Below are 16,384 nucleotides of genomic sequence, written 5' to 3'. Positions count from 1 at the left end.
TTGAGAGATCCAGTTAATTCATCAAGAAAAATTCTCTCTTTATCATTTTCTTTACTTTTTAGCGTTTTCCCTTTCTGTTCATCATTCATAACCAACCATAGTCTTAAGACCATAGACAAGTCCAACAAAATCCACAATTAATATGCTTATGAAACAGAAATTGATAGTACATATATTAATAAACCTCCAAAATACATATATAAAATCAATTGTGCTTTACGATCCTGCTATTTTATATTGCAAGTTCGCTTATTTAGAACTGGTAACATAACACAATTGACAAAGTGATCATAAACAAAAATTCATGCAAACGCCAAAATGACTAACATAACAAAAGCCGAATGAGGATTAATAAAATTAATCGGGTACTTCGGCTTAGCAAGTGAAGCCAGTAGGAGGATTCCTACCGCAGTTGTTGAGAACAAGGCTAAGAGAGAGTGGCACATTCAGATTTATTCCCAGCACGTTTGCCCTTACAGCTGTGCACAAGCAAACTGCCGCCTCTAAATCCGCCAGCCCCGCGATCAAGCTGCAGCACGGCAAAGTTGGTGGAGAACCCACTATCACTCCCACCAATCCACCAAGTAAATTTGCACATACCCCCAACTTCAGAGCATCTCTCGGGCACCTGCCTTGTCCATTGCCACCTCCGCCGCCATTGCCCGAAGCACCTCCGTTGCTGGAGCCGCCACCATTGCCCGAGCCACCAGTGTTACCACCATTGCCACTACCATTACCGGTGCTAGGAGGATTATGATGACAAAAGCCACAATCAGTTCCACTGACTATGACAAAGAAAAGGAGATTCAATGAGAGGAAAAGGGTAACTGAGGCTCTTGTTTTGGAAGCCATGATATAAGGAATCTAAGGCAGAATTTCCTCCCTACAAAAATTGTAAAGAGAAGTAATTGCAAAGATGAGATGGTTGAATTGTCTCTAACGTAGGGTATTTATACTGCTAGGAGGATGAATAATTTACTAACAATCCCTCCTAAGCTTAGGGGGAGATATTAAACTAGTAATGTGTGTGGTGCATGGTGTTGAAAAAAAAGTGTCATTGTTACCAACTCTCAACTCTTAGATGATTTGTAGTTTACAGCTCCTCTGCTGCCTTCATAGCTAGGGAACCTTCTGTTTCCCATTCTGCTTTCCTGTTTTCCATTACTTAACCAAATTATTAACCTCCACATTAGGAGATCGTCAATATCACAGATATCAGGGTAAGGGTGGAACTAGTATGTAGATTACGGGTTCGGCCTCGACCGGGCGGCTGCTAGGTTTTATTGTAATTATGGCATAAGCATAAGCAAAGTGTAGACTTTGTTGGTAATATTCTTTGGGACCCAAAAATATTGTATTATGTGGTGGACATCATTTGCATAAGTTGTATCTCTTCTTTTACACCTAAGAGGCGAAGACTTTTTTGCCTATAAAAGAGAAGGCAATTAGTTTATTTTAGACACACCAACAAGATTTGAGTCTTCATTTCTTATTTCTTCCTTTCTTCCTTTTTAAGAGTATTTTGTATTAGAGTTAGTGTTGGGAAGTACTTGTGTGAACCCTTTTTTTTGGAGTGATCTTGTGAGGTTATTCTCATAGGATATTTGGGATTAATTAGAGTGTTTACTCTAATTTTGTACTCTCTTTTGTACTCTTATTGTTATAGTAAAATTGCTCCTCTCCGCTTGTGGACGTAGGTCACACTGACCGAACCATGTTAAATTGGTGTCATCTTTATCCACTTTAATTATCGTTGTTATCAACTTCCATTGTCTTTGTTATTGCCATTATACCGTAGTTTGGCTATATTCCGCACTACCCAGGTTCCTGATCCTAACAAATTGGTATCAAAGCCGGATCTAACCAGGTTAGTTTCAATAGCCAAAATGACTCTAACAAAGACCTATGTTGAGAAATTTGCCCGAAGTGCAAACTTCGAAATGTGGCAATTAAAGATGGAAGTTATCCTAATTTAGGATGGCTTAGACTTGGCGTTGCAAGGAAAGGAGAAGAAACCGGATAAAATGACGGATGAGGAGTTTGCTGTCATAGATAAAAGGGCAAAAGCAGGTATCATTTTAAATCTCTCAAATGAGATTTTACGTGAACTTTCTGAAGAAACCACTGCCAAAGGCATGTGAAAAAAATTGAAAACCTTATTGTCACGACCCGAAATTCTCACCTCCGGATCGTGATGGTCCCTAACATTTCACTTGCTAGGCAAGCCAACGTTAAAATAACATTATCCATTTTTAAAATAACTTTTAAATTTGATAATAACAAGGAAGCAAATGCGGAAGCAATTTTGAAATAATCCATAATAATAACGATGTCTAAATACCATCCCAGAATTGGTGTCACAAGTGCACGTATTTCTAGAATAAATATAAATAAAGGTCTGAATAAAGTAAGGCTGTCTGGAAATAAATACACAGCTAAAGTAAAATAGACGGGGACTTCAGAACTGCAGACGCCATACAGTTATACCTCAAGTCTCCTCCGAGTAGCTGAAATCCGAGCAAGTCTATGGTATGCCACCGGGACCAACTCCAAAATCTGCATAAGAAGTGCAGAGTGTAGTATCAGTACAACCGACCCCATGTACTGGTAAGTGCTGAGCCTAACCTTGACGAAGTAGTGACGAGGTTAAGGCGGTTCACTTACATTAACATGTACGCAATATTAGTAACAACAACAATAATAGGAATAAATCAAGTAATTTATTTATAATAATTGAAGGCAACTCAACAGTCATAACCAATTATCATTTTTATTATTTCTGTTGCATCGTGCAACCCGCTCTCACAATATATCCACATTCAGTTCTATTGCGGCGTGCAACCCGCTCCTCCAACATATTCATTTTAATCAAGTCTGTTGCGGCGTGCAACCCGATCCTCCAATATTAACTTTTTAACAAGTCTGTTGCAGCGTGGCAACCCGATCCTCCAATATTGACTTTTAATAAGTCTGTTGCGGCGTGTAAACCGATCCTCCAATATTGACTTTTAATAAGTCTGTTGCGGCGTGCAATCCGATCCTCCAATATTGACTTTTAATAAGTCTGTTGCGGCGTGCAACCCGATCCTCCAATATTGACTTTTAATAAGTCTGCTGCGACGTGCAACCTGATCCTCCAACATATTCATTATAATCAATCATGTTGCGGCGTGCAACTTGCTCCTCCAACATTTTTATTTACCAATTTTTATAGAAGAAAATTTCCCAATAAATGTAACAATTAATATAAAATTACGAGACAACAAGCATACAATAATTATGGTTTAATTATGAAGCAAACAATGACAAATAGCAAATTATTATGGAAATCAGGGAACAAATAGGCAGTTTATTATTTATTATGCTAAATGTCAAATAACAATTGAGGCACATAATTCGAATAGCATGTAACAATTAATGCAGAAATTCAAGAATTTATATTTGCAAAGAATAAGAGCTAAATAATTATTATAATAATTAATTTATGATTAAAAATAATTTATGATTTTTCAAATAAGCAGGCAAATAATTAATTTGACGACGTATAGACAATCGTCACCTCGCCTATACGTTATTTACATGCAATTCACATAACAAATAATTTAAAGGTTCTATTCCCTCAAGTCAAGGTTAACCCCGACATTTACCTCGCTTTGCAAATTCCAATCAATTATTCAACCACAACTTTTTCTTTTAAATTTGCCTCTGAAAGCTTCAAATCTATTTACAAACAATTTGATATATTCAATACGAATCATAAGAATTAATTCCATATGAATTTATAATTTTTTCGGATAAAAATCCAAAATTCATTAAAATATTCGGCAGTGGGATCAACGTCTCAAATCCCGAAAAAACTCGTGAAATCCGAACACTCGTTTCGATACGAGTTCAACCATATCAAATTTGTCCAATTCCGATATCAAATGGACCTTCAAATCCAAAATTTTCGTTTTTGGAAAGTTTTACAAAAATTTCAATTTCTTCCATCTAAATCCGAAATAAATGATGAATATAGACATGGATTTGCGAAATATAATCACTTTATGATAAAGAACACTTACCCAGTTCAAAGACGTGAAAATCCTCCTTGAAATCGCCCAAATCCGAGACTTAAAACTCAAAAATGAGTAAAAATGGCTAAGACCCGATTTTATGTATTCTGCCCCAGCATTTTCGCATCTGCGGTGCCTGGGCTCGCACATGCGAGCTCGCATCTGCAAGTGAAATCTCGCATCTGTGAAAAGGGGTTGCCAGGCGATGTTCCGCATCTGCGGACAAAATGTCGCACCTGCGAAGGCCGCATCTGCGATGGATGTCTCGCTTCTGCGAGCTCGCACCTGCGGTCAAAAATCCGCAGGTGTGATTATAACAGAAGGCAGAAATACAGATTTTGCTTAAGTCCAATTCTTGATTCGATTTCAATCTGTTTCACTCTCGGGGTATTCGGGACCCCGTACGAATATACCTACAAGTCCAATAACATAATGCAGACTTACTCGGGGTCTCGTATAACGTAAAACAACGCTGAAATTACAATTCACACCCCGATTCAAACTTTGAGTTTTAAACCTTTAAATTTTCAAATCTCATGCCAAAATATATTAAATGAATCCGGAATGACTTCAAATTTGGCACACAAGTCATAAATGACATAACAGAGTTATTCAAATTTTCAGAATCGAATTTCGGCTCCGATATCAAAAAGTTAAACCCGTGGTCAAACTTGGAATATTTAGCCTTTAAATTGCTAGTTCCGTTAAATGGTCATAACTTGAGCTAGGGACCTCCAAATTAAATTTCGGGCATACGCCCAAGTCCCAAATCACGATATGGAGCTACCGGAACTGTCAAAACACTGATTCGGGTCTATTTGCTAAAAATGTTGACCAAAGTCAACTCACTTGAATTTTAAAGCTCTATTTCCCATTTTAATCCATTTTTCACAAAAAAACTTTCCGAAAAATTGTACGGACTGTGAACGTAAGTCGAGGAATGATAAATGGTGCTTTTCGAGGTCTTAGAATACATAATTACTTATTAAATTTAAAGATAACATTTTGGGTCATCACATTCTCCACCTCTAAAACAAACGTTCGTCCTCGAATGGAGTTAGAAAAAGTACTTGAGCTGGAGAAAAGGTGTGGATATTTACTCCGCATGTCCGATTCGAACTCCCAGGTAGATTCCTCTACCGGCTAACCTCTCCATTGCACCCGAACTGAAGGATAACTCTTTGACCTCAACTGTCGGACCTGCCGGGCTAGAATAGCCTCCGGCTCCTCCTCGTAAGTCAAATCTTTGTCCAATTGGACTGAGTTGAAATCTAACACATGGGACGGATCACCATGATATTTTCGGAGCATAGACACATGGAACACCGGATGAACCGCTGATAAACTAGGTGGTAATGCAGGCCTGTAGGCTACTTTACCCACCCTTTCAAGAATTTCAAAGGGTCCGATATACCTAGGGCTCAACTTGCCCTTCTTTCCAAACCTCATTACACCTTTCATAGGTAAAACTCGGAGCAATATTTGCTCTCCAACCATGAATGCAATATCACAAACTTTACGGTCAGTATAACTCTTTTGCCTAGACTGAGCTATGCGAAGTCGATCCTGAATAATCTTGACCTTATCCAAGGCATCCTGTACCAAATCGGTACCCAACAACCGAGCCTCTCCCGGTTCAAACCAACCAACTGGCGATCGGCATCGCCTTCCGTATAATGCCTCATATGGAGCCATCTGAATGCTCGACTGGTAGCTATTATTATAAGCAAACTCCGCAAGTGGCAAGAATTGATCCTAAGAACCTCCAAAGTCTATAACACAAGCGCGGAGCATATCTTCTAATATCTAAATAGTGCGCTCTGACTGTCCGCCTGTCTGTGGATGAAATGCTGTACTCAACTCCACCTGCGTTCCTAACTCACGTTGTACAGCCCTCCAGAAATGTGAGGTAAACTGCATACCTCGATCTAAAATAATAGACATGGGCACACCGTGAAGGCGGACAATCTCAAGAATATAAATTTCAGCTAACCTTTCTGAAGAATAGGTAACTGCCACTGGAATGAAATGTGCTGACTTGGTCAGCCTGTCCACAATGACCCAAACTGCGTCAAATTTTCTCTGAGTCCGTGGGAGCCCAACAACAAAATCCATAGTGATACGCTCCCACTTCCACTCAGGAATTTCTAAATTCTGAAGCAAACCACCAGGCCTCTGATGCTCGTACTTAACTTGCTCACAATTCAGACACCGAGCTACGTATGCAACTATATCCTTTTTCATTCTCCTCCACCAATAATGTTGCCGCAAATCTTGATACATTTTAGCGGTACCTGGATGAATAGAATACTTGGAACTGTGTGCTTCTTTAAGAATTAATTCATGAAGCCCATCCATATTTGGCACACAAATATGACCCTACATTCGTAGAACCCCATATTCCCCCACAGCAACCTGTTTGGCATCACCGTGCCACACCGTGTCCTTAAGGACAAGTAAGTGAGGATCATCATACTGCCTCCCTTTGATGCGCTCATATAAAGAAGACCAAGCGACTATGCAAGCTAGAAACCGACTGGGTTCTGAAACATCTAACCTCACGAACTGATTAGCCAAAGTCTGAACATCTGTAGCTAATGGCCTCTCACCAACCAGAATATACGCAAGACTACCCATGCTCACAACCTTTCTACTCAATGCATCGACCACCACATTGGCCTTTTCGGGGTAATACAAAATGGTGATATCATAGTCTTTCAACAACTCCAACCATCTTCTCTGCCTCAAATTAAGATCTTTTTATTTGAATAGATACTGAAGGCTACAATGATCAGTAAATACCTCACACGAGACATCGTAGAGGTAATGCCTCCAAATTTTCAGCGCATGAACAATGGCTGCCAATTCTAGGTCATGAACAGGATAATTCTTCTCGTGAACTTTTAACTAACGCGACGTATATGCAATTACCTTGCCATCTTGCATTAATATTGCACCAAGCCCAATGTGAGATGCGTCACAATATACCGTATACGATCCTGAACTTGTGGGTAATACCAATACTGGCACCGTAGTCAAAGCGGTCTTGAGCTTCTGAAAGCTCAACTCACACTCGTCTGACCATCTGAATGGAACACCCTTCTGGGTTAGTCTGTTCAAGGTGCTTGCTATAGATGAAAACCCTTCCATGAATCGACGATAATAACCTGCCAAACCTAGAAAACTCCGGATCTCTGTAACTGAAGTAGGTCTAGGCTAATTTTGAACAGCCTCAATCTTCTTAGGATCCACCTTTATGCCTTCTGCCGATACAACATGTCCCCAAAAGGCAACTGAGTCTAACCAAAACTCACATTTTGAAAATTTGGCATATAACTGATTATTCTTCAAGGCGTGAAGCACACTTCGAAGATGCTACTCATGCTCCTCTCGACTACTGGAGTAAATCAAGATATCATCAATGAATACAACCACAAAAGAATCCAAATAAGGCTTGAATACCCGATTAATCAAATCCATAAATGCTGCTGGAGCATTTGTCAACCCAAATGACATCACTAGGAACTCATAATGCCCATACCGAGTCCGAAAAGCTGTCTTAGGGACATCAGATGCCCTAATCTTCAACTGATGATAACCGGATCTCAAATCAATTTTCGAAAATACCTTGGCACCCTGAAGCTGATCAAATAAGTCATCAATTCTTGGCAGCGGATATTTGTTTTTGATAGTGGCCTTGTTCAACTGCCGATAGTCTATACACATCCGTATCGAGCCATCTTTCTTCTTTAAAAATAATACTGGTGCACCCTAGGGCGAGACACTGGGTCTAATAAATCCCTGATCAAGCAAGTCTTGTAACTGCTCTTTCAATTCTTTCAACTCTGGCGGGGCCATACGGTATGGTGGAATAGAAATGGGCTGAGCGCCCAGAGCCAAATCAATACAGAAGTCAATATCTCTGTCGGGTGGCATCCCCGGCAGATCTGCAGGAAATACTTCCGAAAATTCACGAACAACTGGTACTGAGTCCATAGAAGGGACATCCATACTGGGATCGTGAATATAAGCCAAATAGGCTAGACATCCTTTCTCTACCATACGCCGAGCTTTCATATAAGAAATAACCCTGCTGGAAGAATGGCCAGGAGTTCCTTTCCACTCTAATCGAGGTAACCCCGGCATTGCTAGGGTCACTGTCTTGGCATGACAATCCAATATAGTATGATAAGGAAACAGCCAATCCATACCCAAGATGGCATCAAAATCTACCATATCAAGAAGTAGAAGGTCCACACTAGTTTCAAGATTACCAATAGTAACCACACACAAACGATAGACATGATCTACTACAACAGAGTCTCCCACCGGTGTAGATACAAACACAGAAGCACTCAGAGAATCACAAGGCACAACCAAATATGAAGCAAAATAGGAGGACACATATCAATAAGTAGATCCTGGATCAAATAGAACTGAAGCATCTCTATGGCAAACTGGAATAATACATGTGATCACAGCATCAGATGACTCGGTCTCAGGCCTAGCTAGAAAAGCATAAAATCGGGGCTGGGCCCCACCACTCTAAACTGTATCTCTGGGACGGCCTCTAACTGGCTGGCCTCCATCTCTAACGGTCTGACCTCCACCTCTAATGGCCTGACCTCCACCTCTAATGGCCTGACCTCCACCTCCAACTGCCTGACCCCTACCTCTAGCTGGCTGAGTAGGCGGTGAAGCAATCGGTGCCGGTATGATGGCACGAGAATCTTGCCGAGATCTGTTACTCGCCAATCTAGGGCAATACTTCCTGATGTAACCAATGTTCCCACACTCATAACACCCATCCTGATGTCGTGGATGCTGAAGCTGAAGCTGACCCAGATGGGCCGGATAACCACTGTAGTAACTCTGGAGTGGTGGTGCACTGATAGTACTGAATGTGCACTGAATATTGGCTGCCCAGAGTAAGGCATAATAGGACCGTGACTCCCTGAAGCACCAGGAGATACATGAAGTGCTGAATGAAATGGTCTGGGAGAATGACCCCTACCAAAATTACCCCTGCCTCCAGACGACGCACCACTGTATCCACCAAACTGATGATCTCAATCATCCTTGTGACATTAGCTGTTGCCTGAAAGGAAATCTCACTTCCGGTCTCCTTGGTCATCTGAAGTCTGATAGGGTGAGTGAGTCCCTCAATAAACCTCCTCACTCTCTCTCCCTCCGTAGGTAGTAAAAGGAGAGCATGACGGGCCAAATCCACAAAACGGGACTCATACTAAGTAACAGTCATACTGCCCTGCTGTAGATGCTTGAATTGCTTGTGGAATTCCTCTCTCAATGTGATAGGGAGGAACTTCTCCAGAAATAGCTGAGAGAACTGCTCCCAGGTAAGTGCAGGTGATCCGTCTGGTCGGGTCAATGCGTAGTCTCTCCACCACCTCTTGACGGAACCCGTCATCTGGAATACAGCAAAATCAACCCCATTGGTCTCAACTATACCCATGTTCCGCAGCACCTCATGGCAGCGTTCAAGATAATCCTGTGGGTCCTCAGAAGGTGTACCACTGAAGTGAACTGGAAAGAGCTTAGTGAACTTATCCAATCTCAATAAGGCCTCAAAAGACATGGCGGGCCTATCACCGGTCTGTGCCGCAACAACTGGCTGAACTACCCCAACTGGCGGGGCTGCTGGAGCCTGATTCTGGGGAGCCATCTGCTCCGGAGCGGGAGTAGTGGGAGTTTGTGCTCTTCCCCCAGCTTGTGAGACGGCTGGTGCTACTGGAAATGTACCATTCTGGGCCACACCCTCCATAAGACTCACCAATCGGACTAGAGCATCCTGAAGCACTGGAGTTGCTATGAATCCTTCCGGGACCTGAACTGGTCCAACTGGTACATTCTAAACTGGGACCTCTGCCTGAATGTCTACCTGAGGTTCTTCAACAGGTGTAGATACTCGAGCTCTGTACTGAGCTCTACCTCGGCCTCTGCCTCTAGCATGACCTCGGCCTCGACCTCTACCCCTGACCATAGTTTCCACCGGGGGTTCTGGTCCCTGTCCATCGGTAGAGGTATTACGTGTTCTCACCATCTGCGAGAGAATAAGAGTAGAATGATTCAATCATCGATGATAGAATAAAATCGCACGACAGAATAAGAAAGAAGTGATATTGTTCCTAAACTTCATAGCCTCTAAGAGATAAGTATAGACGTCTCCATACCGATCCTTCAGACTCTACTAAGCTTGCTCGTGACTCGTGAGACTTATGTAACCTAGTGCTCTGATACCAACTGTCATGACCCGAAATTCCCACCTCCGGACCGTGATGGCGCCTAACATTTCACTTGCTAGGCAAGCCAACATTAGAATAACATTATCCATTTTTAAAATAATTTTTAAATTTGATAATAACAAGGAAGCAAATACGGAAGCAATTTTGAAATAATCCATAATAATAATGATGTCTAAATACTATCCCAGAATTGGTGTAACAAGTGCACGAGCTTCTAGAATAAATACAAATAAAGGTCTGAATAAAGTAAGGCTGTCTGGAAATAAACACACAGCTAAAGTGAAATAGACGAGGACTTCAGAACTGCGGACGCCATGCAGTTATACCTCAAGTCTCCTCCGAGTAGCTGAAATCCGAGCAAGTTTATAGTACGCCGCTGGGACCAACTCCAAAATCTGCACAAGAAGTGCAGAGTGTAGTATCAGTACAACCGACTCTATGTACTGGTAAGTACTGAGCCTAACCTCGACGAAGTAGTGACGAGGCTAAGGCGGTTCACTTACATTAACATGTACGCAATATTAGTAACAACAACAATAATAGGAATAAATCAAGTAATTCATTTATAATAATTGAAGGCAACTCAGCAGTCATAACCAATTATCATTTCCATTATTTTTGTTGCAGGGTGCAACCCGCTCTCACAATATATCTACATTCAGTTCTGTTGCGGCGTGCAACCCGCTCCTCCAACATATTCATTTTAATCAAGTCTGTTGCGGCGTTCAACCCGATCCTCTAATATTAACTTTTTAACAAGTCTGTTGCGACGTGCAACCCGATCCTCCAATATTGACTTTTAATAAGTCTGTTGCGGCGTGCAACCCGATCCTCCAATATTGACTTTTAATAAGTCTGTTAGTGATCTGCATGGCTGAAAGATCGCCCCATATTGTATTGCATGGCTGAAAGATTGCCTCATACTGCATTGCATGACCGAAAGATCGCCCCATATTGCATTGCATGGCTGAAAGATCGCCACATACTGCATTGCATGACTGAAAGATCGCCTTATACTGCATTGCATGGCTGAAAGATCGCCTCATACTGTATTGCATGGCTGAAAGATCGCCTCATACTGCATTGCATGGCTGAAAGATCGCCTCATACTGCATTGCATGGCTGAAAGATCGCCTCATACTGCATTGCATGGCTGAAAGATCGCCTCATACTGTATTGCATGGCTGAAAGATTGCCTCATACTGCATTGCATGGCTGAAAGATCGCCTCATACTGTATTGCATGGATGAAATATCACCTCATACTACATCGGCATGGATGAAAGATCGCCTCATACTACACATCATAGGCTGAAAGATCGCCAATTTATCCAAAGGCTTCATCGTCCAAAGGCACCATTTTCATGGCCTTAGGACACTTTTTCATGGCCTAAGGATCTAAAAGTTGCACATCATTATTCAAAGGCATCATAGTCCAAAGGCTTCATCCTTATGGCTTGAAGACATCATTTCATCGCCTTGGAATCCCTTTATTATACATTTCATGACTCGGGACATCATGGTATAAGGACATCATTCTCATCGTCCGACGATAGCATTCATGGTCCAAAGAGAACCCGCATCATGTTTGAATCTCACAGTCACATCTATGATATTACGACTATATGTGTATATGTTTTCTGCATTCGTTGTGTTTTAAGTTTTGCAGGTAATACGTAAGGTAACCTTTCTTCAAATGGGAGCAATTCTTGCTCCGGTTTCCGTTCAATGTTCACATTCTTATCATACCCTAAATAATTGCCAACCGATAATCAAGCATTTCTTTTTTGTAGTGACTCCCTATCATATTGCCTTAAGCAGTCATAACGGTCGTCTTCATGTCATTGTTGCTCTTACTTTCCTTTTGTGACACCAACCATTCACAACACCATCCTACTCAAAGAAAACCATTCTTCGAAACATACAACTTTTCTTAGCGAGTTCAGAGGTATTGTTCGCCTTTGGATCTAGAACTACACATAGCCTGATTCTCATAAAGCCCGAGATATGTAGGCAACTCAAAAATCGGAGTTCGACCACAGTATTTTCAAAATTCTTATTCCTCTTTTTCTTACACAAACTATCTCATCAATCGGGCAAAATTGGTTACTATGTCAATTTCTTTGCCCGATAACTCTTTCATCATTCTCGGGCAAAGAGGGGCGGTTGTTGACATCCAATTTTGTCCCTCGTTTCTTCTAATTTATTTATTTGAGCTTCTATATCATTAGTTTATCAAATGTGTTAATTTAACTTATTTTATAACAATATAAGGTCAATTTTTCATATTCATTTATTATTTTCTCTATTACTACTCTTGTTACTATTTTCTTATTATTCTTATTATTACCTACTAATTACTATTACTACCACTACTTCATTTGTTATTATTATTATTATTATTATTATCAAAAGTCATCTCACTCATGCATTTACGGGTTTTTTTTAGAGTTGATCAAGCATGTTATACTTTTCATCATAATATATTTAGTTTCACATTGCATTAAATCTACTTTTATTTTACAAATATTTATTTGGGCATCTTCCTACTTATAGGTCACGATACTTTAGCAACTTATTTTATTACATAGCTTTTATTAATATATGGTCTACTTGCTTTGATCAATAATTAATATTTACTTCTTTTTAGCTAACATATTATTAGAATTTTAACAAATAGATATATCTTGAAGAGAAGCCCAATTATATAAAAGAAGAAGGAAAAAGTCCATCCTTCTCTAACCCATTAATCCCTTTACTAATAACCCATGAATACCCAAAACCCTTCACTCAAAATTCTTTCTCCCAGAACCCATGACCAACTCAAGTCAACCCTTTCCGATTCCCCTTCGTTCAAAATCATACCGGCAAATTCATCTCGTTTCTTCTTCATTTGATTTATTATATTCTCATTCCTTTTCTATGTCCTTTCTTACTTTATTTTTCTTACTTTTCTTCCTTATCGAATCCGTAAAGCAATTGATTTTTTACCTTAATTATGAGCCAATATATTAGCTTTATTTTTAGTCAAAATCGCCGACGCGTCTGAAGATTCACCTACTCTTCTTCCCATTCACATGTTCAGACTTATCAGTTGAATGTAGACAGGTTTGAAGTAGGCGTTTCATTTGTTACTGATTGGATTATAATATTGAAAGTTCAATTACATATATTTCTCTCATGATTTTCGGTTCAAATTCCACTGATTAAGGGTAAGTATTTTAGTCCTTTTCTGTTAAATTAATCACCAACAACTCTTCTTCCCTATTTCAATACTCAAATATCGCCCCAATCCTCGAATTTCTTGTTGACAGAATTCTTGTTTTTATATTCTAAATCTTTCTTTATTTGGATGATTCTTTTTCATTTTAGTGACACGACTTAAGTCAAATTTACTACTATAAATACCACTAGTTCTATACACTAGGGGGGACCTGGAATCACGATTTTCACTATATAGCTATTCTATTCTCCTATGTTTTTCCGAGGTAAAAATCAAGGCAGAGCTTTAGTCTTTATCTTCGTTCCAGACAAAGCTAGTCTTTATATTTGCTCGATACAATCGGGGCCTATCGAGTTCGAGTATTGGTTTCTCATTATTGTTGTTCTAATTTTCGCACGGGTTGTGGCATATTCCGAAGAGTAATTGGCTTATTTGTCGCTGTTGAAGTTACTGGATTCCTAATCTTCTTATTATATTATTCTGTTCTCCAACTGGTTAGTTTCTTAAGCAATGCATTACTATCCCTTGACGTGCTAGTTGTTTGTTAGAATAGACTAGTTGTCTTCTTTAGTTTTTGTCTCTCTTTTACTTTCTTCTGCGATTTGTTCGCGCTTGGTTATGCTGAATGCTGTGCGGCATTCTTTTGAAATACATACCAAGTAAAATCCCAGGTACGTCACTTGAATCTCCATATGTGCCTTCCTTCTATGCTTGGTTTAAAAAAATTAAGCAGAACCTTATGGTTTGGTCATCTATACATCATGTTCCGGGACTAACCTTGCTATTTTTAAAGTTGTCTCCCCAACTGGATATATGCCATGCTTTTTTTTTCTTCTTGTTTTGAATATCTAGATGGTCTGTAGATTATATAATAATTAGTTAAATACTAGAGATCCTACCTTTAGGATTCAATGGTAAATGAGGTCGACAATCTGTTTGTGGCAAAATCTATCTAGATGTATGTCTTTAATGTGCTCTTATATGACTGATAGGCAATTGGCCTGAATTGAATATTAGATATCATGCTCTAATGTGCTCTTATATCATGCTTTTAGGATTGAATGCTGGCCTGGAATCTTATTTCTTTCCTATTGACATGTATATTCATATTTGTGTGAGTTGACTTGACAGGGTCTCAAACTCTTGTTTGGGCTAAGTTTTGGATCTAAGTTGGGAAGGTCCTAAGATGTGATGACCCAAAATGTCATCTTTAAATTTAATAATTAATTTCGTGTTCTAAGATATCGAAAAGCATTATTTATCATTCCTCGACTTGCGAGCGCAACCCGTATAATTTTCCGAAAAGTTTTTATGTGAAAAATGGAATAAAATATGAAATAGAGCTTTAAAACTCAACTGAGTTGACTTTGGTCAATATTTTGAGCAAACGGACTCGGGTCAGTATTTTGATAGTTCCAGTAGGTCCGTATCATGATTTGAGACTTGAGCATATACCCGGAATCGAATTCCGAGGTCCCTAGCCCGAGATATGGAATTTTGATGAAAAATTAAAAGTTTGAAAGCATAATAACTTTTATGAATTTACTGATGTTGGATTTATTGATACCGGGTCCGTATTTTAGTTTCGGAGCCTGGTATAGGTCCACTATAATATTTATGACTTGTCTGCCGAATTTGGTGAGAAACGGAGTTGATTTGACGTGATTCAGACGTCTGGTTGTAAAAATATAAGTATTTAAGTTTTCTTGAAAATTTCCTTTGATTTGGTAGTAGTTCTAGGTGTTATTTTGGCGTTTTGATCACGCGAGCAAGTTCGTATGATATTTTAGGACTTGGTGCATGTTTGGTTTGGAGCCCCGGGGGCTCGGGTGCGTTTCGGATAGGCTACGAGATGATTTCGAACTTGGAAAAATCTGATTTTCTGCAAACTTCAGGCTTCTGGTGTGTTCTTCTTCGCGAAGGTACTCTCGCGAACGCGAAGAGCAAATTGGGCTGGCACGTTTTGTGCTTCGTGTTCGCCAAGGGTCGAGGTGCAAAGCTTCGTGTTCGCATTCGCGATCGAAGCCTCGCGTTCGCGAAGGGAAAGAGGCTGGCCAGAAAAATTTGCCTTCGCGTTCGCTAAGGGCATCTCGCGTTCGTGAAGGCCAAGCGAGGCAAGCATCGCGTTCGCGAGGTAGCCCTCGCGTTCGCGAAGAGTAAAATTTGGACAACACAAATTGTGCTTCGCGAACGCGAGGCACTGATCGCGTTCGCGAAGGGTAAAAATTCAAGAAACAGAACTTAAGTTCTAGAAAATGGGATTCGTCTCATTTTCAACCATTTTCCATTTTTGAGCTCGGGTAAGGCGATTTTTGGGCGATTTTTACGGAAAAATATTGGGGTAAGTGTTCCTTATCCTATATTGATTATATTTCATGATTCCATACTCATTTATATCATGAATCCGTAAAATTTTGGGAGAAAAATTAGATTTTTATAAAATCTTCCAAAAATAAAAATTTAAGATTTGAAGGTCCATTTGACATCGGAATTTGATAATTTTTATATGGTTGGACTAGTCTCGGAATGGGTGTTCGGATTTCGTAAGTTTTTTCGAGATTTGAGACGTGGGACCCACTGTCAATTTTTAAAGTGAATTTCGGATTTTATCCGGAAAATTAGTAATCAATAAAGGGCCAAATATACCCCTCTACTTTCGAAAATGGTCTAAAAATATCTCTCGTTATACTATTGGGTTATCTACACCGCTGCAGTCATACTCTGGGTTCAAATATACCCCTCATTTAAACGGAGGGGTACGTGTCATCGTCCTGTTGGTCAATTCTAAATATCTCCTAATTAATTAAAAAGACACATTACTCACACCCGAAAAGTAATTTTTTA

The 16,384-nt window shown here is 39.9% G+C and overlaps 1 protein-coding gene across 1 annotated transcript; it reads right to left on the bottom strand.

The window, feature by feature from the left end:
* Positions 1-207: 207 nt before the first annotated feature.
* On the bottom strand, positions 208-914 carry LOC107824730 (14 kDa proline-rich protein DC2.15-like). Its single transcript, XM_016651536.2, has one exon. The coding sequence runs from the start codon at positions 850-852 to the stop codon at positions 376-378; it is 477 nt and encodes a 158-aa protein (XP_016507022.1). The 5' UTR covers positions 853-914; the 3' UTR covers positions 208-375.
* Between the last annotated feature and the right edge of the window lie 15,470 nt (positions 915-16,384).

Source organism: Nicotiana tabacum, chromosome 4 (assembly GCF_000715075.1).
Source record: "Nicotiana tabacum cultivar K326 chromosome 4, ASM71507v2, whole genome shotgun sequence".
Classification (NCBI taxonomy): domain Eukaryota; kingdom Viridiplantae; phylum Streptophyta; class Magnoliopsida; order Solanales; family Solanaceae; genus Nicotiana; species Nicotiana tabacum.
This window is presented reverse-complemented; position numbering and strand designations above follow the sequence as displayed.

What these genes read in the sequence shown, in the direction of transcription:
- LOC107824730 (XM_016651536.2), bottom strand. Translation starts at nt 852, where the DNA reads ATGGCTTCCAAAACAAGAGCCTCAGTTACCCTTTTCCTCTCATTGAAT.